At 53.0% G+C, this 27,520-nt stretch overlaps 1 protein-coding gene across 2 annotated transcripts in view; it reads left to right on the forward strand.

Moving 5' to 3' along the window:
• Positions 1–24,341, forward strand: part of LOC144509343 (connector enhancer of kinase suppressor of ras 1-like) — a 120,062-nt gene extending 95,721 nt beyond the window's left edge. For both annotated transcript variants that reach the window (XM_078238035.1, XM_078238036.1), the window contains 8 exons: positions 9,391–9,563; positions 11,052–11,125; positions 13,708–13,779; positions 14,144–14,214; positions 15,701–15,750; positions 16,415–16,547; positions 19,955–20,142; positions 20,243–24,341. In XM_078238035.1, the coding sequence (XP_078094161.1) occupies positions 9,391–9,563; positions 11,052–11,125; positions 13,708–13,779; positions 14,144–14,214; positions 15,701–15,750; positions 16,415–16,547; positions 19,955–20,142; positions 20,243–20,695 (1,214 nt within the window). In that variant the 3' untranslated portion in view covers positions 20,696–24,341. The remainder of the gene's footprint in view (positions 1–9,390; positions 9,564–11,051; positions 11,126–13,707; positions 13,780–14,143; positions 14,215–15,700; positions 15,751–16,414; positions 16,548–19,954; positions 20,143–20,242) is intronic.
• The last annotated feature ends 3,179 nt before the right edge of the window (positions 24,342–27,520 follow it).

Consider the following 27,520-nt stretch of genomic DNA (forward strand, 5'->3'; position numbering starts at 1 on the left):
AATCTCTCGAGCGCCGGCGTGCGTCCCACTCTCTCGCGCGCGCGTGCGTCCCACTCTCTCGGCGCGGCGTGCGTCCCACTCTCTCGCGCGGCGTGCGTCCCACTCTCTCGCGCGGCGTGCGTCCCACTCTCTCGCGCGGCGTGCGTCCCACTCTCTCGCGCGGCGTGCGTCCCACTCTCTCGCGCGGCGTGCGTCCCACTCTCTCGCGCGGCGTGCGTCCCACTCTCTCGCGCGGCGTGCGTCCCACTCTCTCGCGCGCGCGTGCGTCCCACTCTCTCGCGCCGCGCGTGCGTCCCACTCTCTCGCGCGCGCGTGCGTCCCACTCTCTCGCGCGCGCGTGCGTCCCACTCTCTCGCGCGCGCGTGCGTCCCACTCTCTCGCGCGCGCGTGCGTCCCACTCTCTCGCGCGCGCGTGCGTCCCACTCTCTCGCGCGCGCGTGCGTCCCACTCTCTCGCGCGCGCGTGCGTCCCACTCTCTCGCGCGCGCGTGCGTCCCACTCTCTCGCGCGCGTGCGTCCCACTCTCTCGCGCGCGTGCGTCCCACTCTCTCTCGCGCGGCGTGCGTCCCACTCTCTCGCGCGCGCGTGCGTCCCACTCTCTCGCGCGCGCGTGCGTCCCACTCTCTCGCGCGCGCGTGCGTCCCACTCTCTCGCGCGCGCGTGCGTCCCACTCTCTCGCGCGCGCGTGCGTCCCACTCTCTCGCGCGCGCGTGCGTCCCACTCTCTCGCGCGCGCGTGCGTCCCACTCTCTCGCGCGCGCGTGCGTCCCTCTCGCGCGCGCGTGCGTCCCACTGTCTCGCGCGCGCGTGCGTCCCACTGTCTCGCGCGCGCGTGCGTCCCACTCTCTCGCGCGCGCGTGCGTCCCACTGTCTCGCGCGCGCGTGCGTCCCACTCTCTCGCGCGCGCGTGCGTCCCACTCTCTCGCGCGCGCGTGCGTCCCACTCTCTCGCGCGCGCGTGCGTCCCACTCTCTCGCGCGCGCGTGCGTCCCACTCTCTCGCGCGCGCGTGCGTCCCACTCTCTCGCGCGCGCGTGCGTCCCACTCTCTCGCGCGCGTCCCACTCTCGCGCGCGCGCGCGCGTCCCACTCTCGCGCGCGCGCGCGCGTCCCACTCTCGCGCGCGCGCGTCCCACTCGCGCGCGCGCGCGCGTCCCACTCTCGCGCGCGCGCGCGTCCCACTCTCGCGCGCGCGCGCGTCCCACTCTCGCGCGCGCGCGCGTCCCACTCTCGCGCGCGCGCGCGTCCCACTCTCGCGCGCGCGCGCGTCCCACTCTCCGGCGCGCGGGTGCGCGCGTCCCAGTCTCCCGCGCGCGCGCGTCCCACTCTAAAGCGCGCGCACGCGCCCCACTCTCTTGCGCGCGTGCGCGTGCGTCCCACTCTCTCGTGCGCGCGCGTCCCACTCTCTCGCGCGCGCGTGCGTCCCACTCTCTCGCGCGCGCGTGCGTCCCACTCTCTCGCGCGCGCGTGCGTCCCACTCTCTCGCGCGCGCGTGCGTCCCACTCTCGCGCGCACGCGTGCGTCCCAATCTCTCGAGCGCGCGTGCGTCCCACTCTCTCGCGCGCGCGTGCGTCCCACTCTCTCGCGCGCGCGTGCGTCCACTCTCTCGCGCGGCGTGCGTCCCACTCTCTCGCGCGGCGTGCGTCCCACTCTCTCGCGCGGCGTGCGTCCCACTCTCTCGCGCGGCGTGCGTCCCACTCTCTCGCGCGGCGTGCGTCCCACTCTCTCGCGCGGCGTGCGTCCCACTCTCTCGCGCGGCGTGCGTCCCACTCTCTCGCGCGGCGTGCGTCCCACTCTCTCTCGCGCGCGTGCGTCCCACTCTCTCGCGCGCGCGTCCCACTCTCTCGCGCGCGCGTGCGTCCCACTCTCTCGCGCGCGCGCGTGCGTCCCACTCTCTCGCGCGCGCGCGTGCGTCCCACTCTCTCGCGCGCGCGTGCGTCCCACTCTCTCGCGCGCGCGTGCGTCCCACTCTCTCGCGCGCGCGTGCGTCCCACTCTCTCGCGCGCGCGTGCGTCCCACTCTCTCGCGCGCGCGTGCGTCCCACTCTCTCGCGCGCGTGCGTCCCACTCTCTCGCGCGCGCGTGCGTCCCACTCTCTCGCGCGCGCGTGCGTCCCACTCTCTCGCGCGCGCGTGCGTCCCACTCTCTCGCGCGCGCGTGCGTCCCACTCTCTCGCGCGCGCGTGCGTCCCACTCTCTCGCGCGCGCGTGCGTCCCACTCTCTCGCGCGCGCGTGCGTCCCACTCTCTCGCGCGCGCGTGCGTCCCACTCTCTCGCGCGCGCGTGCGTCCCACTCTCTCGCGCGCGCGTGCGTCCCACTCTCTCGCGCGCGCTTGCGTCCCACTCTCTCGCGCGCGCGTGCGTCCCACTCTCTCGCGCGCGCGTGCGTCCCACTCTCTCGCGCGCGCGTGCGTCCCACTCTCTCGCGCGCGCGTGCGTCCCACTCTCTCGCGCGCGCGTGCGTCCCACTCTCTCGCGCGCGCGTGCGTCCCACTCTCGCGCGCGCGCGTCCCACTCTCGCGCGCGCGCGTCCCACTCTCGCGCGCGCGCGTCCCACTCTCGCGCGCGCGCGTCCCACTCTCGCGCGCGCGCGTCCCACTCTCGCGCGCGCGCGTCCCACTCTCGCGCGCGCGCGTCCCACTCTCGCGCGCGCGTCCCACTCTTGCGCGCGCGCGCGTCCCACTCTCGCGCGCGCGTCCCACTCTCGCGCGCGTCCCACTCTCGCGCGCGCGCGCGTCCCACTCTCGCGCGCGCGCGCGTCCCACTCTCGCGCGCGCGCGCGTCCCACTCTCGCGCGCGCGCGCGTCCCACTCTCGCGCGCGCGCGTCCCACTCTCGCGCGCGCGTCCCACTCTCGCGCGCGCGTCCCACTCTCTCGCGCGCGTCCCACTCTCTCGCGCGTCCCACTCTCCCGCGCGTCCCACTCTCCCGCGCGTCCCACTCTCCCGCGCGTCCCACTCTCCCGCGCGTCCCACTCTCCCGCGCGTCCCACTCTCCCGCGCGTCCCACTCTCCGGCGCGCGGGTGCGCGCGTCCCACGCTCCGGCGCGCGGGTGCGCGCGTCCCACTCTCCGGCGCGCGGGTGCGCGCGTCCCACTCTCCGGCGCGCGGGTGCGGGCGTCCCACTCTCCGGCGCGCGGGTGCGGGCGTCCCACTCTCCGGCGCGCGGGTGCGCGCGTCCCTCTCTCCGGCGCGCGGGTGCGCGGTCCCAGTCTCCCGCGCGCGCGCGTCCCACTCTAAAGCGCGCACACGCGCCCCACTCTCTTGCGCGCGCGCGCGTGCGTCCCACTCTCTCGTGCGCGCGCGTCCCACTCTCTTGCGCGCGCGCACGTGCGTCCCACTCTCTCGCGCGCGCGTGCGTCCCACTCTCTCGCGCGCGCGTGCGTCCCACTCTCTCGCGCGCGCGTGCGTCCCACTCTCTCGCGCGCGCGTGCGTCCCACTCTCTCGCGGCGCGTGCGTCCCACTCTCTCGCGCGCGCGTGCGTCCCACTCTCTCGCGCGCGCGTGCGTCCCACTCTCTCGCGCGCGCGTGCGTCCCACTCTCTCGCGCGCGCGTGCGTCCCACTCTCGCGCGCGCGCGTGCGTCCCACTCTCGCGCGCGCGCGCGTGCGTCCCAATCTCTCGAGCGCGCGTGCGTCCCACTCTCTCGCGCGCGCGTGCGTCCCACTCTCTCGCGCGGCGTGCGTCCCACTCTCTCGCGCGGCGTGCGTCCCACTCTCTCGCGCGGCGTGCGTCCCACTTTCTCGCGCGGCGTGCGTCCCACTCTCTCGCGCGGCGTGCGTCCCACTCTCTCGCGCGCGCGTGCGTCCCACTCTCTCGCGCGCGCGCGTGCGTCCCACTCTCTCGCGCGCGCGTGCGTCCCACTCTCTCGCGCGCGCGTGCGTCCCACTCTCTCGCGCGCGCGTGCGTCCCACTCTCTCGCGCGCGCGTGCGTCCCACTCTCTCGCGCGCGCGTGCGTCCCACTCTCTCGCGCGCGCGTGCGTCCCACTCTCTCGCGCGCGCGTGCGTTCCACTCTCGCGCGCGCGCGTGCGTCCCACTCTCTCGCGCGGCGTGCGTCCCACTCTCTCGCGCGGCGTGCGTCCCACTCTCTCTCGCGCGGCGTGCGTCCCACTCTCTCTCGCGCGCGTGCGTCCCACTCTCTCGCGCGCGCGTGCGTCCCACTCTCTCGCGCGCGCGTGCGTCCCACTCTCTCGCGCGCGCGTGCGTCCCACTCTCTCGCGCGCGCGTGCGTCCCACTCTCTCGCGCGCGCGTGCGTCCCACTCTCTCGCGCGCGCGTGCGTCCCACTCTCTCGCGCGCGCGTGCGTCCCACTCTCTCGCGCGCGCGTGCGTCCCACTCTCTCGCGCGCGCGTGCGTCCCACTCTCTCGCGCGCGCGTGCGTCCCACTCTCTCGCGCGCGCGTGCGTCCCACTCTCTCGCGCGCGCGTGCGTCCCACTCTCTCGCGCGCGCGTGCGTCCCACTCTCTCGCGCGCGCGTGCGTCCCACTCTCTCGCGCGCGCGTGCGTCCCACTCTCTCGCGCGCGCGTGCGTCCACTCTCTCGCGCGGCGTGCGTCCCACTCTCTCGCGCGCGCGTCCCACTCTCTCGCGCGCGTCCCACTCTCGCGCGCGCGCGCGTCCCACTCTCGCGCGCGCGCGCGCGTCCCACTCTCGCGCGCGCGCGCGTCCCACTCTCGCGCGCGCGCGCGTCCCACTCTCGCGCGCGCGCGCGTCCCACTCTCGCGCGCGCGCGCGTCCCACTCTCTCGCGCGCGCGCGTCCCACTCTCGCGCGCGCGCGCGTCCCACTCTCGCGCGCGCGCGCGTCCCACTCTCGCGCGCGCGCGCGTCCCACTCTCGCGCGCGCGCGCGTCCCACTCTCGCGCGCGCGCGCGTCCCACTCTCCGGCGCGCGGGTGCGCGCGTCCCAGTCTCCCGCGCGCGCGCGTCCCACTCTAAAGCGCGCGCACGCGCCCCACTCTCTTGCGCGCGTGCGCGTGCGTCCCACTCTCTCGTGCGCGCGCGTCCCACTCTCTCGCGCGCGCGTGCGTCCCACTCTCTCGCGCGCGCGTGCGTCCCACTCTCTCGCGCGCGCGTGCGTCCCACTCTCTCGCGCGCGCGTGCGTCCCACTCTCGCGCGCACGCGTGCGTCCCAATCTCTCGAGCGCGCGTGCGTCCCACTCTCTCGCGCGCGCGTGCGTCCCACTCTCTCGCGCGCGCGTGCGTCCCACTCTCTCGCGCGGCGTGCGTCCCACTCTCTCGCGCGGCGTGCGTCCCACTCTCTCGCGCGGCGTGCGTCCCACTCTCTCGCGCGGCGTGCGTCCCACTCTCTCGCGCGGCGTGCGTCCCACTCTCTCGCGCGGCGTGCGTCCCACTCTCTCGCGCGGTGTGCGTCCCACTCTCTCGCGCGGCGTGCGTCCCACTCTCTCTCGCGCGCGTGCGTCCCACTCTCTCGCGCGCGCGTCCCACTCTCTCGCGCGCGCGTGCGTCCCACTCTCTCGCGCGCGCGCGTGCGTCCCACTCTCTCGCGCGCGCGTGCGTCCCACTCTCTCGCGCGCGCGTGCGTCCCACTCTCTCGCGCGCGCGTGCGTCCCACTCTCTCGCGCGCGCGTGCGTCCCACTCTCTCGCGCGCGCGTGCGTCCCACTCTCTCGCGCGCGCGTGCGTCCCACTCTCTCGCGCGCGCGTGCGTCCCACTCTCTCGCGCGCGCGTGCGTCCCACTCTCTCGCGCGCGCGTGCGTCCCACTCTCTCGCGCGCGCGTGCGTCCCACTCTCTCGCGCGCGCGTGCGTCCCACTCTCTCGCGCGCGCGTGCGTCCCACTCTCTCGCGCGCGCGTGCGTCCCACTCTCTCGCGCGCGCGTGCGTCCCACTCTCTCGCGCGCGCGTGCGTCCCACTCTCTCGCGCGCGCGTGCGTCCCACTCTCTCGCGCGCGCGTGCGTCCCACTCTCTCGCGCGCGCTTGCGTCCCACTCTCTCGCGCGCGCGTGCGTCCCACTCTCTCGCGCGCGCGTGCGTCCCACTCTCTCGCGCGCGCGTGCGTCCCACTCTCTCGCGCGCGCGTGCGTCCCACTCTCTCGCGCGCGCGTGCGTCCCACTCTCTCGCGCGCGCGTGCGTCCCACTCTCGCGCGCGCGCGTCCCACTCTCGCGCGCGCGCGTCCCACTCTCGCGCGCGCGCGTCCCACTCTCGCGCGCGCGCGTCCCACTCTCGCGCGCGCGCGTCCCACTCTCGCGCGCGCGCGTCCCACTCTCGCGCGCGCGCGTCCCACTCTCGCGCGCGCGTCCCACTCTTGCGCGCGCGCGCGTCCCACTCTCGCGCGCGCGTCCCACTCTCGCGCGCGTCCCACTCTCGCGCGCGCGCGCGTCCCACTCTCGCGCGCGCGCGTCCCACTCTCGCGCGCGCGCGCGTCCCACTCTCGCGCGCGCGCGCGTCCCACTCTCGCGCGCGCGCGTCCCACTCTCGCGCGCGCGTCCCACTCTCGCGCGCGCGTCCCTCTCTCGCGCGCGCGTCCCACTCTCTCGCGCGCGTCCCACTCTCGCGCGCGCGTCCCACTCTCGCGCGCGCGTCCCACTCTCGCGCGCGCGTCCCACTCTCGCGCGCGTCCCACTCTCGCGCGCGTCCCACTCTCCCGCGCGTCCCACTCTCCCGCGCGTCCCACTCTCCCGCGCGTCCCACTCTCCCGCGCGTCCCACTCTCCCGCGCGTCCCACTCTCCCGCGCGTCCCACTCTCCCGCGCGTCCCACTCTCCCGCGCGTCCCACTCTCCCGCGCGTCCCACTCTCCCGCGCGTCCCACTCTCCCGCGCGTCCCACTCTCCCGCGCGTCCCACTCGCCCGCGCGTCCCACTCGCCCGCGCGTCCCACTCGCCCGCGCGTCCCACCCGCGCGCGCGTCCCACCCACTCTCCCGCCCGCGCACGCGCGTCCCACCCACTCTCCCGCCAGCGCGCGCGCGTCCCACCCACTCTCCCGCCCGCGCGCGCGCGTCCCACCCACTCTCCCGCCCGCGCGCGCGCGTCCCACCCACTCTCCCGCCCGCGCGCGCGCGTCCCACCCACTCTCCCGCCCGCGCGCGCGCGTCCCACACACTCTCCCGCCCGCGCGCGCGCGTCCCACCCACTCTCCCGCGCGCGCGTCCCACCCACTCCCGCGCGCGCGTCCCACCCACTCTCCCGCGCGCGCGCGCACGTCCCACCCACTCTCCCGCGCGCGCGTCCCACCCACTCTCCCGCGCGCATCCCACCCACTCTCGCGCGTGCGTCCCACTCTCGCGCGTGCGCGCGTGCGTCCCACTCTCGCGCGTGTGCGCGTGCGTCCCACTCTCGCGCGTGCGCGCGTGCGTCCCACTCTCGCGCGTGCGTCCCACTCTCGCGCGTGCGCGCGTGCGTCCCACTCTCGCGCGTGCGCCCCACTCTTGCGCGTGCGCGCGTGCGTCCCACTCTCGCGCGTGCGTCCCACTCTCGCGCGCGCGCGTGCGTCCCACTCTCGCTCGTGCGTGCGTGCATCCCACTCTCTCATGCGCGCGTGCGCCCCACTCTCTCGCGCGCGCGTGCGCCCCACTCTCTCGCGCGCGCCTGTGTCCCACTCGCCGCGCGTGCGTCCCACTCTCTCATGCACGCATGCGTCCCTCTCTGTCGCGATCGTGCACGCGCGTGTCCCACTCTCGCACGCGTGCGTGCGTACGTCCCACTCTCGCACGCGTGCGTGCGTACGTCCCACTCTGCCGCGCGCGTGCGTCCCACTCTCCCGCGCGCGTGCGTGCGTACGTCCCACTCTCTCGCACACGCGTGCGTGCGTCCCACTCTATCGCGCACGCGTGTCCCACTCGCCGCGTGTGCGTCCCACTCTCTCGCGCGTGCGTGCACCCCACTCTCGCGCGCGCGAGCATGCACCCCACTCTCTCTCGCGCGCGCGTGCGTGCATGCATCCAACTCTCTCTCTCGTGCGCGTGCATGCATCCCACTCTCTCTCCCGCGCGTGCATCCCACTCTCTCACGTGCATGCAGCCCACTCTCTCTCGCGCGTGCAGCCCACTCTCTCTTGCGCGTGCTTGCAAACCGCTCTCTCGCGCGCGCACGCATGCAAACCGCTCTCTCTCGCATGCAAACCGCTCTCTCTCGCGCGTGCGTGCAAACCGCTCTCTCTCGCGCGCGCGTGCAAACCGCTCTCTCTCGTGCGCGCGTGCAAACCGCTCTCTCTCGTGCGCGCGTGCAAACCGCTCTCTCTCGTGCGCGCGTGCAAACCGCTCTCTCTCGTGCGCGCGTGCAAACCGCTCTCTCTCGCGCGCGCCTGCAAACCGTTCTCTCGCGCGCGCCGATGCAACCCGCTCTCCCGCGCGCGCATGCAAACCGATCCCTCGCGCACACGCGCATGCAAATCTCTCTCTCACGCGCGCATGCATGCAAACCTCTCTCTCTCGCGCGCATGCATGCAAACCGCTCTCTCTCGCACGTGCATGCAAACCGCTCTCTCGTGCGAGCATGCAAACCGCTCTTTCGCGCGCACCTGTAAACCGCTCTCTCGTGCCTGAAAACCGCTCTCACGCGCGTGCGCGCCTGCACACCGCTCTCTCGCGCCTGCAAACCGCTCTCTCACGCCCGCACGCCTGCAAACCGCTCTCTCGCGCGCGCACGCACCTGCAAACCGCTCTCTCACGCCCGCACGCCTGCAAACCGCTCTCTCCCGCGTGCGCGCCTGCAAACCGCTCTCTCGTGCGCGCGCGCCTGCACACCGCTCTCTAGCACGCGCGCCTGCAAACCGCTCTCTCGCACGAACGCCCACGCATGAATCCACTCTCTCGCGCACGCCCATGCATGCATCCACTCTCTCTCGCGCATGCCCATGCATGCATCCACTCTCTCGCGCGCACGCCCATGCATGCATCCACTCTCTCGTGCACGCCCATGCATGCATCCACTCTCGCGCACGCCCATGCATGCATCCACTCTCTCTCACGCACGCCCATGCATGCATCCCTCTCTCTCTCGCGCACGCCCACATCCCACTCTCTCTCTCTCTAACACACACACACACCCATTCCCCGCTCTCTTATTTGATCCCATCAAACATTGGTAAGGAAACCTCCTGCTTACTATCCACCATCCTCCCACAACTGACGAATTCGTATTCCTCCATTTTAAACATACATGGAAGAAACATTGAAGTTAAGAAAAGCATAGAAGGTGACTCGATAGCACCCTCCTGGCCAGGTTCTGAAGAATATTACTGCTGGACTGGGTTTGCACCAGGTGATGAAAGAACCAATATGAGCAAAAACCTTCTTTACCTCATTCTCATCAATCTACCTGTCCATTACACTATTGGTAGGAGTGACCATTACACAGTCCTTGTAGAGAAGAAATTCCATTCATTGGGTTAATCTCCTCCTGGGGATGTTCCTGATGATGTATATTTTTCTATGACAGGGGTAGCGACTGCACTTAGCCGTAGACGGATATCCTGCAAGGACCTCGGTTTGGGCGAGTGTTATGGCTGGCTTTGGAAGAAGAAAGAACATTCTAGATTCATGTCACAGAAATGGAAACGCTGCTGGTTTGTTCTGAAGGGACCCACTCTATATTGGTACAACAGTGAAAATGTGAGTGTGCAAGGGCATGGAGCTGGTGGGAGAGGCAAGGGTCTGCCTGTCTTGTGCTTGGACTAGTGGAGAAATTCCAATATTAAATTACAGGTCTCAAGAAAGCCTGCCCCAAGTCAGAAGGGGCTTCTTTTAAATATGCAGATCAGGCTTCCATGGTATCATTGGAACCTCATCTGAGATTTTAACCTGAGGCCTGATTTGGGCTGGCAGTGAGGGCTTTTCCAGCCAGGAGTAAAGAGGCCCAGTTAGGTAAATTTTTAAATTACTCCTCCAGAAGTAAAATCTCAGACCTTCTCTGGCCCATGCTACCCCCCACCCCTGCCCCAGATTTCTGGTCCTTTTTGATTAGGAAGGTGTCAAGTGGTGTATTAATGAGGCCCTGCTGTTGAAATTTAACCAAGCCTGCCTGCTGCCCAGTGAGGCACATGACTCACCTGGGAGATACAATCAAACCGCTTTTGCCAAAACCTGCCTCGCTGACTTCCAGTCCGAGATTATACATGTGCTACTGGCACAATGTTGTTGCCTGTTTAAAGGAACATCTTGAATAAAGTGTGGATCAGGCCCAGCCCAGTTCAGAATGTATTTCTATTTAATCGGGCTTGTTAATAAACCCAGATCACTGAAGGGGCCGTTTTGAGCCTGTGTTTAAATCTACAACAACTGGGACTTTGAACAATTGTATCTGCAGGATGAGGGCAGCTCTTGATGAAGACTTGTGGGTGACACTGTGGGTGGGGATCTGACCCTGAAATTCTCCCCTCAAGCATGGTTTGCGGAGGAGCAATTTTGGATTAAAATTAAGAAATAGAGTCAACAAACACTAATTAGTGAATGTGGAAAATGAATAACTTGGCAATTGTAGCTGGAGCTGATCACTTTTAGCATCTTCCTTGTGAGCTTTGATAATCAGTGTGGCCAGTGATAGCTCCCAGTATTTCTACAACCAAGAGAAAGTGTGAAAATGGCCCAGGACAACTGATCCTCTCGCTACTCCCTCACAGCATCACTGGGGTTATCACTGAGATCACTGCAGGCATTGGCTACACAAGACTGGAGCTGTCTTGTACCCTGGTGCTGTTTTTGGTTCAGTGCGTGGTGTCTCATTTCTTGACACCTGGCACCTTTCCTGTTTTTTTTCCCCCTTTTATTCACCGACTAGCTACACCTGAGACTGGAACTCGTTGAGTTATGGGGGCCTACACTTAATTAACTAGTATGGATGATAATTTGTTTCGGCTGGGATTGGAGTATTTGTCTTGGCTGGAACAGGATTGAGATTGTTTTAATTGGATTGGGGGATGGTCTTTGTTCTGGCAGCATGGGGTAAACAAAGGAGATTATGCATGTTAAAAGCATAGAGGAAGGTCTGCTGTCTGAACTGAAGGACTGAAAAGAAAAAGATGAAACAACTCTGAGTAAATTAATGCTTGTGGTAAATCTCTCTGTGTTGCTGAATAACTTATTGTTTGTGGTTCTTGATAGGACGAGAAAGCTGAGGGATTAATCAAATTGTTATCATACTCTGTGGAGGCAGCTGGAGAACACAAGAGAAAATTGTAAGTGTCTGAGACCCCCATCCCCTTTATATTGAGTATACCGTTGAATGTAAACTGTGGAAAGTGCTTTCCAGTGGGTGAGAGGACATTGCTCAGAGGAATAGTTGGTACCAAGTCAGAGTAATTCTGGTAGAAGGCTGCAGATTGTTGCCTTGACCACAGTTAATAGGTGACTTTGGAGAGATGGAAAATGGCAACAGATTGAGTTTTGGGTAGGGGAGGGGGCTGAGTACTTTCCCACCAAAAATTACTAAAAACAGAGCAACAAGAGAGAACAACACAAAATAGCCACTGAACAGTCATGATATCAGCTTCTTGTGCTGAAATTATGTATCTGAACTGTGAAAACTGGGGCTGAGAGTTGTTCCTTTTTCTTGTGGTTAATCTGAGATCAACTGAATGATTATTTAGAGGTTTCATACGAAAACTAGACAACAGTACCATTTTCAGAAAGATACTGGAATGCAGGGAAGTTAGAATTTTGAAAGCATGTTTCCTCTTGTGGGTGAGTCCAGAACTGGGGCACGGTTTTAAAATTAGGAGTTGCTATCATAGGACAGAAGTGAGAAGAATTTTTTTCTCTGAGGGTTGTGTAATTTTGCAATTCTCTGCCTCAAAAGGTGATGGAAGTGGGGTCACTGAATATCTTTAGGGTGGAGGAAGATATATTCTTGTTAGGCAAGGGAATCAAAGGTTATTGAGGGTAGATAGGGAATGTGGAACTCTATATAAACAGATCACCTATGATCTTATAAAATGGCGGAGCAACCTCGAGGGACCAAAAGCCATTTTTGTATGTTAGGACTGGTCTAAATCAGCCTAATTTCTACACTGAGAACTGTGGAAAGCATTCCATAAACTGATAGATCAGTGACTCCCAGTGTGGTACCAAACCATGCTGAGCAACAAAGTATTCAAAAAATTAAGCTGGAAAAACTCAGCAGGTCTGGCAGCATCTGTGGAGAGAGAAAAGGAGCTGTTTCGATTCCGTAAGACTGAAGATTCATGCAAATTCAATGGCAGGATAGGTATTCCAACATCAGTGTCCTCTCGTAGACCAACCTCCCAAGTATGGAGGCACTTGTTATGGCTAATCTGTTATGGTGGGTGGGTGACATTGTCTGCATGACTGACACAAAACTCTCAAAACGACGTCTGTACTCCGAGCTTTGTGGTTACCAGGCGGCCAGAGAAAATGTTTCAGGGATGTCTTCAAAGCCACTCTGAGAAATTGCAACATCCCTCCAATATGTGGAAATTTCTTGCTCGAGATCATCCAAATTGGAGAAAAAGCATCTACGAAGGTACCACCTATTTTGAAAGTCTCAGACTGGCCCAAGTGGAGGCCGAGGGCAAACAGCAGAAGAGTACTGAGATCTAGATGCAAGGGGAAAGTTCTTGATCCATTTTCTCCCATTAAGAAATGTCGCAATTTTAAAACTCACATCCTTGATTTCAAATCTTTGTTTGCGAAAATAGCAATATGACAAAAAAAAACCTTTTATATGCAGCAAGTGCTGAAAGCTCTGGAATGCAATGCCTGAGGTTCAATCGAGGCATTCAAAAGCAAATTAGACTGTTATCTGAAGCAGAATAATGTGCAGGGTTACAAGGAGAAGGCAGGAGAATGGCACTAATGATTATTTGGAGAGCGGATGTAGACATGATGGGCCAAATGGCTTCCTTCTGTGCTGTGGCGATTCTGTGATACTCCCATTCTTCTGCTCATTCTCCAAAGCCCTGCAAATTTCACTTTTGACAAATATATCCAATTCTCTTTAGAAAGTTACCAATAACCCTGTATCCACTGTCATTTCAGGCAGTGCATTTCAGATCATAATAACTTGCTGCATTAAAAAATTCTCATTTCCGCCTGAATTTTTTCTATTTATCTTAAATCTGTATTTTTTTCTTTATCTTTTTCATGGAATGTGGGTGTTACTAGCAAGGGCAGCATTTGTTGCCCATCCCTAATTGTCCTTAAACTGAGTGGCTCGCCAGGCCATTATTGAAGGCAGTTAAAAGTCAACCACATTGCTATGGGTCTGGAGTCACATGTAGGCCAGACCAGGTAAGTATGGCAGATTTCCTTCTCTAAAGGACAGTAATGAACCAGTTAGGTTTTTACCAGAAACAACAATAATTTCATGGTCACCATTACTGACACTAGCTTTTGAAAAAAGAATCTCAAATTCCACCAGCTGCCATAGTGGGATTTGAAGTCATACCGCCAGAGCTTTAGGTCTGGCTTACTAGTCCAATTACATTATCACTACACCACCACCTCCCTAAGATTACTAATCCGACTATCAGCAGAAAGTTCCTCCCTAGTATATGAAAATCTCTTTATAATTTTAATTGTTATGAGGGGAGCAATCACAGATTTTCTTAGCTATCCACACAATTTAAGCCTCTGGTATCAGAAGTCAATCTTCTCTGCATCCTGTTCAAGATGCATTGATTGGGGACAGGAGTGAACTCAATATGATTGTTTATCAAGTATAAACAGCCTGTCTGGGGGTGGTTGGATGACTGAGAATAATCCAGTGTATTTTAACTTTTATGTTCCCCTCTGTTTGCAGTGTATTCCAGCTATGTCACCAGAAGTTCAAGTCCTTTGTCTTTTCAGCAGACAATGTAGATGAAATGAGGAAGTAAGTAGCTGCTCATTTCTCGGTTCCCCCTGCAAACTGTACACTGAATATTGGCTCAAGGCCCCGAAACAGCTTCACCAGTATTGCTGCAAACTCTTCATATTGTATATAACATGTCGAAAAAAAACTAACTTGAACAGACAATAATAGCTGTTCTCTGGTTCCCTCTCCTGGAAAATAATATAAGGCAGCCTGGGTTTATACCCTTGATGGTGAAGCTAGAGATAGCTTTCCTCGGTCTGCCCTGTAACCTGGGGAAAGAATGCCTCCTGTTAATGTTAACACATGTCACATCCCTTGCTGTCCTTTGTTGCTCAGTGCAGTCTGCTGTGTTTCTGGTTCTGACTCTCATCTTAATCTATAGGTGGATTAACAGCCTCATCAGTGCCATCCAAAAATACAAAACTGAGAAACACTCCGAAAACAAAGAGGAAGGTGAGAAGCTCTGAGCAGGACAAATTTCAAAGTTCCACCCCAACCCAGAATAAATAGAATTATAGAGTATAGGGCATTGAATGCCGCAGGAACTGGGGCCAGGCAACCGCTGCACAATCCTTTATTTACTGACACTGATAGAGTTTCATTTGAGAAGCAAGCATACACTGGAAAAGGCAACCTAACTGAATTTATAATTGATAGCATGCTGGGCTCACTGCTGAGTGTGTGCTGTAAACAGAGTAATGGGGAACCAGTTCAATTCCAAGTATTCAAATTGTGCCATAACAGATTGCAAGTTATAAACAATGGCATTGCTAGTGTGCCTTGAATGCAATATGACTTTCTTGGTGCCTCTCTGGATAAATACACTGCCTGTTTGGTATTGAAACATAGAGCACAAGCTGCCAGATTCTGCCTCAAGTCTGTGTTGAATTAGCTTATCACAAAGGGAGTGCTGCAATTATTCAGAGTGTTCTTGTATTAGAGATAAGAGTGCCGGGAAACCAACACTTCTGCCTCTGTCCAGTCATCTCTACTGGAACGTCCGTGCATGGATGTCTCGAGGAATAAATTATGATTGTGAAGTTTCCACTCACGTGTGAAGACTGCCCATACCTAGAGTCATGAGATTTTAATTTTCATCTTAGAAGATTTAGCATCCCCTCAATTTTGCGTCAAAAATGGCATCTTCAACAATGCAACATCCCCTCAGTACTTCACTGAAGTGTTAGCATACATTTAAGTGCTTATGTCGCTGGAGTGGAGCTTGAACCCATGACTTTCTAATCCAAAGGTCGACTGCTATCACTGAAAGCAAGCTGAAATCTTTTCCAGGCATGCTTAATCATACAGTATCATGTCACAAAGCACATGCAGGTCTGCAGACTATTTCCTCTTCAAAATTAAGTCTATTATTTTAAAATTTACTTTGTGATTCAAATTCCTTTTGGATTGTTTTCCTCCCCTTCTTTCCTGAAGATACTGACTCTGACTGGGATATAGATTTCATGTGCATTGGATACCCTCTCCAATGCCTCACCCTTTGTGAGTCAAAATAGTGAATTTTGGGAGCCTACCAGACTTGGGAGGGCAGCAAAGTCTAACCAAATCCTGACTTTTCTCTGAGGTAGCAACCCTACACATTGCTCCAGCTAGGATCTGCTAATTCAAACCTCAGTTTTCTTGGTCTGTTTGGTCATCTTCTCATTGAATACACTCCCTGTGCATTGGAGGCCAACTAGGAATGTTTGAATTGGTTTTCTTTTTATTTTAGATAAGGTTGAATCAGTGTTACTGTTCTCATGAGGAGTGGGAATAAAATTTATTTTCTTTATTGTAATACAAATGCCTGCCACAGGAGGGGGATACAATACCATCTATGTTGAGGGCCACTTGGGGCTTTATGCACAAACTGTATAAAAGTGAAATGATTCTGTTGTGTCTGACTTTGCTTTTGTTAAAACTGAAATCTGTCCCACTTCAGACTGCTGGAGCGAGACAGAGACTGAAGAATGTGACGATCCTGCCTACCTTGTGAGTACTGTCAGTATTGGAATGAATAGAAAACGGGCAAAAAAATTCTGAACTGTTTCAGTAAAAGTGGGAAAGAGCCCCAAATACTACCAATTGATGCTATAACCTAGAATTTGGTGTAAGGAGTGGTCGGGAGGCAAGGTGGCATGGAGCACTGAGCTGTGGGTTGAGGAAATACATGGTGTAAGTACAGAATTCAATCTCGTACTGATCTGACTTATCAGTACATTATGGTTTCTGCCCCTTTATTCCTCCCTCCCCCCACATTCCCCTTCCTATTCTGAAGGGGCCTATTCCCTTCTGTTCTGAGGGGGCCAATTGGTCTCCAATTGTAATCAATCTCCATGTGTCAGACTAGAGAGTGAGTATTGACAGGATATTCTACTACAGGCCTTTGTGGCCTGAAGTCCATACATAGGAATGTTCCATGGCTGTCATGATTAGCTGCTAACGTAGCTTGTTCCTTTATGAGACCGTCGATCTTGAGGTGGAAGGGAGAGGGAGTAGGGAAAGGGAGAAGGGAAGCAGAGGGTACAAGGAAGGAACTGATGGTTAGGAAATTAAAAATGCATAATTTGTCAACAATAACATCCCTTCAGGAGTATTAAGCCAAAACTGTAGCTAATCATTGTCCATTGTGAACCTTGCCTCCATTTGTTTGTAGAGGAACAATGACCTTTCATCCATAGAACAAGTCAGACATTCATCAGGCAACTATGGACAAGTTGGACGCAGTGGAGATACTGGCCGCCTTAGTGGGCCATCCAGTCCCAGCAAGGAGAGGAAGCCGCTTCCAGGTAGGAGCAATTAGACAAATCCTCATCAGCTGCTGAAAATAATAGAATCTGTCCTTCACAAGAATCTGATCTTTTCAAAGTAAGCTCCAAGAGTTTACTTGCGCTCCCCTCTGCCTTCCATACTGTAGGGATGTTTTTGCTGAATTAAGCATTTCCCATTTCTCATCGATCAATTTCTTCCTTCCCTCTGTACCTCACAATCAGTACTACTGCTCCTGTGTTCCAACCTTTAACACAAAAATTTAACACAAAAAACCTTTAACACAAACCGTGGGCGGCACGGTAGCACAGTGTTTAGCACTGCTGCTTCACAGCTCCAGGGACCTGGGTTCGATTCCCGGCTTGGGTCACTGTCTGTGTGGAGTTTGCACATTCTCCTCGTGTCTGCGTGTGTTTCCTCCAGGTGCTCCGGTTTCCGCCCACAGTCCAAAGATGTGCGGGTTAGGTTGATTGGCCATGCTAAAAATTGCCCTTAGTGTCCTGAGATGTGTAGGTTAGAGGGATTAGTGGGTAAATATATAGGGATATGGGGGTAGGGCCTGGGTGGGATTGTGGTCGGTGCAGACTCGATGGGCCGAATGGCCTCTTTCTGTACTGTAGGGTTTCTATGATTTCTATGATTTCTACAATTAGCAACGCCAGCCTCTAGACAAATTATTCCAGTACAGCTATAGCACCAGCATCTACCTGACAAGTGTCCAGGTATGAACTGTCCAGGAAAGAAGTACAAATCCATTTGGTCATATACCGCCACATCAGCCTACTCACAAACATTAGCAAAGTGATGGAAGGAGTCATCAACAATGCTTTCAAGCAGCACCTGTTCACAAATAATGAGCCTCGTTGATGTTCTGTTTTGATTCAACCAAGCACACTAGGCTCCAGATTTTATTAAATCTTTGCTTGAGTCATGGATAAGAGAGTTGAATTCCAGAGGTTTGGTAACAGACTTCCGTTAACATCAAGATAGCATTTGATGGCACCAAGGATTGTGAGTAAAATTGAAATCAATGGGAATCTGAGAGAAAACACTTTACTGGTTGCAGTTATGTCTAGCACTAAGAAAAATAATTGTGGTGTTGAAGACCAATCATCTCAGCTGCAGGAGTTTCTGCAATCAGTGTCCTAAGCCTAGCCATAAACATCTAAAGTTAAAGTTTGTTTATTTATTAGTCACAAGCAAGGCTTACATTAACACTGCAATGAAGTTACTGTGAAATTCCCCTAGTCGCCACAGTCTGGCACCTGTTCGGGTCAATGCACTTAACCAGCACGTCTTTCAGAACATGGGAGGAAACCAGAGCACCCGGAGGAAACCCATGCAGACATGGGGAGAATGTGCAAATTCCACACAGTGACCCAAGCCGGGAATCGAACCCGGGTCCCTGGAGCTGTGAAGCAGCAGTGTTAACCACTGTGCCACTGTGCCGCCTGACATAATTGTTTCCTCAATTACCTTTATTCCATTATAAGGTCAGAAATGACGATTGCAAAGTGTCTAGTTCCATTCACAATTCCCCAGCTAATGAAGCAATCTGTGTCTGTGCCCACATGTAGCAAGGCTTGGAGAACATCCAGGCTTGGAGAACATCCAGGCATGGGTGGGCTCACTACTGGCAAGTATAATTTATACCACACAAGTGTCAGGCAATGCCCCTCCCGATCAAAGGGGGAGTCTAATAAATTCCCCTGACATTGAATGACATTACCATCATTGAACCCCCTACAATCAACAATTCGGGGATCACCCCTAACCAGAAACATAAATGAATAAGTCAGAAATACTGTGGCCTAAAGAGCAAATGAGAGTCTAGGTATTTTGTGGTGAGTGACTCACCTCCCACCACCGGCAATGAATAAGACAAGTGTGTAATGGAATATTATCCACTTGCTTGGACGAGTGCAGCTCCAACAACATTCAAGAAACCCGACACCATCCATTACAGAGCAACCTGCTTGATAGATACCCCTTCTAGCATCTTAAAGCTCTTTCCAGCACCAGCACAATGTGGTTGCAGTGTGTGTCATCTACAGGATGAACTGCAAAAACCCAACTAGGCTTCTTCAATTACACCTCCCATACCCTCTACCATCTGAGAGGGACAAGATTAGTAGATGCATGGAAATGCTATTTCTAAGTTCCTCTGACTTAGAAATGTATCACTATTTCTTCATTTTTGTGGGTCAAAAACCTGGAACCACTGTGAGACTAGCTTCAGCATTTGGCTTGCAGTGGTTCAAGATGGCAGCTCACTATCACCTTCAAGGGCAATTAGGGATGACTGACCATAGCAATGTTGTCCACATCCCATGAAAGAATGAATGAGGGAGAAAGACCCTTCACCATTATCAAGCTCAGTGGGATTGCCCTCAATTAGTTTCATTCTTACCATCATAGCTAGAGCATTTCGGCAATAGCTGCTCTTCTTTTTCTGTTGCCCCTAAAGATCTATCTTTACCTCCCTCCTCTTCCTACCTATATGCTGCCCTGGATAAAGAGAGGATTGTACTGAGCTGTAATTCCCCCATAGTGGACTGGTTTCCTGCTGTTATTGGGGTGAGATTCTTGAAATTGGTCACTGCCTATTGAAATGTGCCACAAAAAATTAGCCCATTTGAGGCGATTGGGACAAAATTATGTGACAGGTCCACTGCTTGTGGAGTGAGGACCAGTTCCAGAGCAGGCAGAATGGAGATTTCCATTGGATTCATATACAGACAGCGGCTCAGGGTCACGTGTTTTTTGCCACTTTAGCCTTTGTAGCTTTTGCTGAAAAATATCCTCATAGAATCCCTATAGTTCAGAAGGAGGCCATTCGGCCCATTGAGCCTATGCCGACAACAATCCCACCCAAACCCTATCCCCATAACTCCACATATTTAACCTGCTGGGTCCCTGACACTAAGGGGCAAATTTAGCATAGTCAATCAACCTAACCTTTGGAGTGTGGGAGGAAACCAGAGCACCTGGAGGAAACCCACGCAGACACAGGAAGAACATGCAAATTCCACACAGACAGTCACCCAAGGCCAGAATTGAACCCAGATCCCTGGCGCTGTGAGGCAGCAGTGCTATGCCACCATTGCTGTGCAATATATTATTCAATTTCCTCTAATAGTGACTGATTATCTCGTTGGAATAAAGTTTATTTGTTAGTCATTTAATACAGCCGTTAATTATTTGAAATAAGTGGGTTATTGATCATATGAAAATAAGGCACAGGCACTTTGCATGAATATGGTAGTCAGTTGTTAATGGACCAATTTAAACCCCCTCAATTAAACTGGTCAAAAAAGCCTAAGGAAAGCAAGAATCTTGTCTCTTCCCGTTATATGACTTTTAAGGAACAGGAGATCATTGGTGTCTGTTATAAAAGCTCAGTGATGTTTCTGTCCATCTCTTTCAGATCCTGGTCAGAGTTCTAATGATGAACTGGAAACATTAATAAAAGGCTTGCAACAGGGGGGCGTGTCACTGATTGGTAAGGAGCAGCCCTTTAGTAAAGATTATCATTGGTCGTTCATCAGACGAAACAAGAATCCAATCATCAATGAGAAGGCACACTATCTGCGAACACTGCAGAGCACACTAAAGGCATGTGATTAAATTTATACCATTGTGTGATTTGTCTGCATTGTGTGATTTCGAAGTTTGTTACTGTAATCATTAACCCTGATTGTTTGAATATTTGTAGGCCAAGATGGTAGATTTGCAATCCATTAATAAGATTCTCGATGATCCCAGTTTGACAACAGAGAAGTTCCGAATTTGGAAAGATGAAAATCAGGAGCTGCTTGCAGATATCCGAAAGGTTCGGGAACTTGCCAGTGAAGGATGGGAAGAGAAAGCTGTACCATCAGTTTCTGAACCAGGAGCATTTATGACAGAAATGGGACTGGGAGCCCTAGAAAATCCTTCATCTTGGTTTGATATCGGGCAGATATCAGCAGATAGCTCAATCTCCATGTCAAATGTGGAATTGGAGAACCTCAAAGGAATCTGGCCTGATACTGCATCTATGCAGTTGGGAATCGGAGAACAAGACTGCATTGAAGGCTTGAATTCCCAACAGGACTTGGGCACAGACAGGACACTGAGCTGTCCCGAATCATTGAACAGTTCAAGATCTGAGCCATGGCAGCCTTGAGGACAGATCAATGTCAAAAGAAATGAATCCCTAAGTATGAAAATTGAGCTAGGCATTGTTTGTAAGTCATCATCCCTTGTCAACAAATGTGTCAATCTTCTCGCACATTTTCCATGGTTTCAATGTCTTACTAGAAGTATAAACTGTTATAAAAATAATTCAAGAAAATTAATCAAACTGGATGGTTACAAAAAGCAGAAGTATCATTTTAGTTATGGCATCATGTAAAATATATATAAGGATCCAAGCTTTTTAAATGTTTACAATAGTACAATATGATACCAGACATGTTAACAAGAGCAATGTGTTAAATCTGGAATGTAATACTGAAAACGCAGGAGTCCAAAACGATCTACTACCAAGGAGATTTGACAGACATCCTTATTTCCTTTTCAACTACTCATAGGGTGTCTGCTATACGATAGTATCCTGATCAAAAGACTAGAAATGCACACAGACCTTGTGTGATCACAGTTGCACACTTAGAGTGAGAGATGTGACTGTTCAACTGCAATGAACGTTTCCCATGACTTTTTACTCCATCCTACACACCATCTGCACTGTGTGAAGACTCATTGTGCCATTTCTTATCCAAACTCATTTTTCACAGGATCTCAATATTAGTGAATATTTAATCTCCTTCAGTCTCTCCTTTCTCACTACAATCTACAGTTTATAAAACTTAAGCTTGATCTAATTTATCTCATCTCCAGTCCTATTGTCTTCAAGCATGGTGGTTTTGTGCACACTTGGTTTTGGACTTGTTTCTCAGTAACCTAGTGTGGATGATCCAATTGTGCAGTGACATATAAATCCTTAATCAGATTAATGTTTGTGTTTACAGGTTTAAACACATACAGATGGTTTCAGTTGAGTGGCATCTAACTTTTGTGTATCTGTGCTGTTGAGGAATGTATCTAGAAATATGGGGCATGGTTTAAGATTGCAAACTGTTTTCTTGCTTGTCCTTTCCCTAAACATATGAATCTTATTGGATTATTTCTCTTTTGCAAATGTAATGTTGCTGCCAGTTTCAGTTCAAGTAAGAACAGTCAGCTGAGAAAAATGAGTGTGGATTAGATAGATATTCCCAATCCCGTCTAATTAGGAAACTTATCTTGGTGTTCAGTGATTCTCATTATGTGAGTATGAGGCAGTGACTGTCTCTCACAGGTAAGCAGCTTTTCAAGACTATGTAATCAAAGGTTTTTCCCTTTGAGTGTGCCCTCCTCCTACAATCTTCAGGCTTTCAAGATTTTCTTCTGTCCCTGCCCCAATACAATGATTCCTTCTACAGGGTATGCTTCCACAGGTAGTAGTTGTCTTGTGATTCCTGAAAAAAATGGCCAACTTGTAACCTTTCATCTGTGTCTTGTGAGGACCATACAATTAACAAGCCTAATCCTATATTCACTTGGGAACCACATGCGGGCACTTCTAGTGCACACTGCTGGACTGTATTTAGTAGAGGGAACCCTGGCTGATTTACTTCCCCTTAATCCTAGGGGCTAAAGTCAACTATAGCATCCACAATACTAAAACAGCTGAGATCAGCTAACAGCACAGAACAGTAATCAAATTTTGTCCTTTCAGGATTGTATGGCTCTAAGATGGGGACATACTTCTGTACTGTGTGGAAGCTACATTTTTTCCCTACTTTTGAAAGCTGCACCTTAGTTATCAGTTTAAAGTTTTAAAAATGTGGATCATTTAATCACAAATGCAACAGTGAATCATAAAATAAATAGTATTGTTTATTTTGGTATATAAAGGGCTTATTTATAACAATCATTGGTAATAACTGCCTATTTATAGCATTAATCAGATAGCCGCCTGGAGCATTATGAGGGATGCAGTAGTCATTGAACAGGAAGTTAAGGAGTTCAGGAGGAAAGATTGAAGATCCAAATTGTAAGTTTTGTGGAAAAATCAAGTGACTAAACATATGGCATAATCATGTAGTCCTGGAATAGAGGACTGTGTGTGGGATCTATATCTGGTGATAATTATTTGGATAGGATGGATTGTTATTCAGAGTTGAAAACTAGGCCTCATTGATTCGCTGGGCACTGTGCAGTTTGGTGAGTATTTGTAGGGAGTTTAAGGGACTTTGTGTGGTGAGTATATGGGTCACAATTTGGACTTAGCTGGGGTTTGTAAAGAATGGTAGTATGAAAGTGGTGAGGAGAGTACCAAGAGTCTTTGAAGTGATGAGGCGTGGATCAGAGTTTCAGTTAATGTGGGATTGTTTGCAATGTGCAGGAGGTAGAAGGTGGTCTTGGTGATGGACTTAAAGTGCAGTTAAAAAGTTCACTGTGGAGTCAAACAAGACACTGATGTTCTGTTCCACTGGATTCCACTCAAGGAGGCAGCCAAGGAGACTGATGAGAGAGGAAGAATGTGGGACTGGGAAAGAGAACTTTAGTTTTGTTGGTGTGAACTTCTGTACAACGCCTCTGAAAGACGCTGGGTGGATTCATGCAGTTCGAAGACTCTCAAAGTTGTCAGAAAATATTAACCTTTGAGTACTCTGTCTGTTCATTCCTATTTAATTCTCCAACTTTTCATTCTTTCTTCTTTCCTCCCTCGCCCATAAAAGACAGTACAAATTGATAAAAAGAATATAGAGTCACTGGAGAGAAAGCAGAAAAGATTTATAAGGATGTTACCAGAAATGGGTGGGATTACATATTGGACATGGATTAGCAGGCTGGACCGCTTGTGAAGAAGGTTGAGGGGTAATCTAATAGAGGTCTTTAAAATTATTAACGTTTTTCATCTTTTCAAAACAATAGGTATGCATAGTAAATGAGGCATAATTATGCAGTGTTTATTTTACATTTATTTAATAAACAAGAATATTGAAATTATTTTATTTTGTGTTTGTTTCTAGTTCTCAAAGTTAAAGAGGCTGAGCCTCCTAGCATTGTGTTTTGAGCACTGAAGTGTGCAATACAGTAAATACAAAAAAAAATCCTTTTGACAACGCTAAGCTAGACATTCAACCAAAATGCCTTGGGAAACTAGGAAAAGTGCTTGTTTGTCAGCCCTTTGAATTTACACTTGTTGAATTTGCCAGGCCAAGATGAAAACAAGTTGTCAAGAAAAGTAACATCGATGATACAGGCCTGTGAGAGGTTCTTCACTTTGTATTAAAATACTGTGAAGCATATTGTTCCAGTAACATCTAAACATATTTTTTCTGGAAAATTGTTTTGAAGGGTCTTCATTTAATGGAGAAAGTGAAAGAAAGTTGGACAGCTTTCTGGGCAAATTCAACTCATGGTTTAAACCAAGCCTGCAGTATAAAAAGTTTCAGAGGATGTTGTGGCCATCCATGAATGCCTGCATTTGTTGCTAAGGCCGTGTATGTACACTTCTAATGTTTTACTCAGGGTGAGTTTTCAGAGCATGGGATGAGGTTATGGTCTAGAAACCAGAAGGCGTAGATTTCTTTGACCATCTTTTAGTTTTAACTCCTACCAGTGTGAAACTTCTTCTTGTTTGCAATTAGGAAGTAATAAATTGGGCAATAACTGTAATATTAACGATTACAGGAATGTTGATATTTATGTAATTGCATGTGATTCTAACACATTCTATTGTTTCAACTTCAATGTATCATGTCAAATAAATGCATGTTTTATATTTGTAGTTTTAGAATCATAATTCACAAAGCAGCCCAGAAAATTGTACAAGAGATTAACCCTGATTAAAGTAGATCTGTGAATCCCCTCTCCGTGAACTCCCCATCACTGACATAATTTCTATCTGGCCCCAACTGCACTTTTCCCTCAAGCCACAATATTAAACTCATTGTTCTTCAGCTGCAACCTTTACTGGACCCTTCCCTGCCTGACACAGCCTAGACTTCTGGCCGGGGCTGGTGGGAGCATCGTGTCCATGCAAGGTATTATATTTTCTGAAATTTATGTTGGTTCTGGATCCCTGTTAGATTATTGTTAATCCTGTGGAAAAAAGATGTTGAACACAAGGAAAATCTTTATTACAGGGGTGAGAGACCACTAATCAAGGAACTGAGATCTCAAGGACAGAGCCTAACTGGTCATTGAGAGAAGACTCAACTACAACAGGAACCAGCCATTTTGCGTGATTGTCTGACCAGGATTCATAACATATCTGAGCATTCTGATGCTATATATCAGTGAAGCCTTCATTTGCTGGGAGTAAAGGAAATAAAAGCAGTTGTGTTTTTTTTAAATTTTCTCAGTCTGTTTAAATCTGTAACCATGGGTACAAAAACCAACCTCATGAAACATAACAATTTGTGTGTGTAATCGATATGTTCTACTGTACTTTGTGGGTCAGAATGAACAAGAAGTAGTGTTTTATAAAAGATAGAAAGTCTTGAGCTACGGGAAGCTAGGTACTCAGCTTCAGTTCCACCAAATTGACTCAGTATTATTATTCGCACAGAGACCGATAGGTTTGAATAAAGAAATATGAACCTCCAGTTAATCACTGACAGGATAATACAACAACATTTTTCTGTTTTTAAGACTTCTAGTGTAAAACAAAATGAAAATCATTATTGACTTCCATGGAGTGGCAATCAGAGTCAGATTGCCCACCTGCTCCTGGTGTGTTACTGGAAATCCAACCTCCCCATTCTCATCTGAACTTCTGACTCACCGAGGCGAGTGCAATGTGTTCAAAGAACAAAGAACAGTACAGCACAGGAAACAGGCCCTTCGGCCCTCCAAGCCTGTGCCGCTCCTTGGTCCAACTAGACAATCGTTTGTATCCCTCCATTCCCAGGCTGCTCATGTGACTATCCAGGTAAGTCTTAAACGATGTCAGCGTGCCTGCCTCCACCACCCTACTTGGCAGCGCATTCCAGGCCCCCAACACCCTCTGTGTAAAAAACATCCCTCTAATATCTGAGTTATACTTCGCTCCTCTCACCTTGAGCCCATGACCCCTCGTGAACGTCACTTCTGATCTGGGAAAAAGCTTCCCACCGTTCACCCTATCTATCCCCTTCATAATCTTGTACACCTCTATTAGATCTCCCCTCATTCTCCGTCTTTCCAGGGAGAACAACCCCAGTTTACCCAATCTCTCCTCATAGCTAAGACCCTCCATACCAGGCAACATCCTGGTAAACCTTCTCTGCACTCTCTCTAACGCCTCCACGTCCTTCTGGTAGTGCGGCGACCAGAACTGGATGCAGTACTCCAAATGTGGCCTAACCAGCGTTCTATACAGCTGCATCATCAGACTCCAGCTTTTATACTCTATACCCCGTCCTATAAAGGCAAGCATACCATATGCCTTCTTCTCCACCTGTGTTGCCACCTTCAAGGATTTGTGGACTTGCACACCTAGGTCCCTCTGTGTTTCTATACTCCTGATGACTCTGCCATTTATTGTATAACTCCTCCCTACATTATTTCTTCCAAAATGCATCACTTCGCATTTATCCGGATTAAACTCCATCTGCCACCTCTCCGCCCAATTTTCCAGCCTATCTATATCCTGCTGTATTGCCCGACAATGCTCTTCGCTATCCGCAAGTCCAGCCATCTTCGTGTCATCCGCAAACTTGCTGATTACACCAGTTACACCTTCTTCCAAATCATTTATATATATCACAAATAGCAGAGGTCCCAGTACAGAGCCCTGCGGAACACCACTGGTCACAGACCTCCAGCCGGAAAAAGACCCTTCGACCACTACCCTCTGTCTCCTATGGCCAAGCCAGTTCTCCACCCATCTGGCCACTTCTCCTTGTATCCCATGAGCCTTAACCAACCTGCCATGTGGGACTTTGTCAAATGCCTTACTGAAATCCATATAGACGACATCCACGGCCCTTCTTTCATCAACCGTTTTTGTCACTTCCTCAAAAAACTCCTCCAAATTTGTAAGGCACGACCTCCCTCTTACAAAACCATGCTGTCTGTCACTAATGAGATTGTTCCGTTCTAAATGCACATACATCCTGTCTCTAAGAATCCTCTCCAACAACTTCCCTACCACGGACGTCAAGCTCACCGGCCTATAATTTCCTGGGTTATCCCTGCTACCCTTCTTAAACAACGGGACCACATTCGCTATCCTCCAATCCTCAGGGACCTCACCCGTGTCCAAAGAAGCGACAAAGATTTCCGTCAGAGGCCCAGCAATTTCATCTCTCATCTCCCTGAGCAGTCGAGGATAGATGCCATCAGGTCCTGGGGCTTTGTCAGTTTTAATGTTCCCTAAAAAACCTAACACTTCCTCTCTTGTAATGGAGATTTTCTCTAACGGGTCAACACCTCCCTCCGAGACACTCCCGGTTAACACGCCCCTCTCCTTCGTGAATACCGATGCAAAGTATTCATTTAGGATCTCCTCTATTCCCTTGGGTTCTAAGCATAATTCCCCTCCTTTGTCCCTGAGAGGTCCGATTTTCTCCCTGACAACTCTTTTGTTCCTAACGTATGAATAGAATGCCTTAGGATTCTCCTTAATCCTGCCTGCCAAGAACATCTCGTGACCTCTTTTTGCCCTTCTAACTCCCCGTTTGAGTTCTTTCCTACTCTCTCTGTATTCCTCCAGAGCTCCATCTGTTTTCAGTTCCCTGGACTTAACGTCCGCCTCCCTTTTCATTTTAATCAGATCCTCAATTTCCCTGGTTATCCACGGCTCTCGAATCCTACCTTTCCTATCTTTCCTTTTTACAGGCACATGCCTATCCTGCAGCCTTATCAATAGTTCCTTAAAAGACTCCCACATGCCAGACGCGGACTTACCCTCGAACATCCTCTCCCAATCAACATCCACCAATTCCTGCCTAATCTGGCTATAGTCAGCCTTCCC

Source organism: Mustelus asterias, chromosome 21 (genome assembly GCF_964213995.1).
Source record: "Mustelus asterias chromosome 21, sMusAst1.hap1.1, whole genome shotgun sequence".
Lineage (NCBI taxonomy): Eukaryota > Metazoa > Chordata > Chondrichthyes > Carcharhiniformes > Triakidae > Mustelus > Mustelus asterias.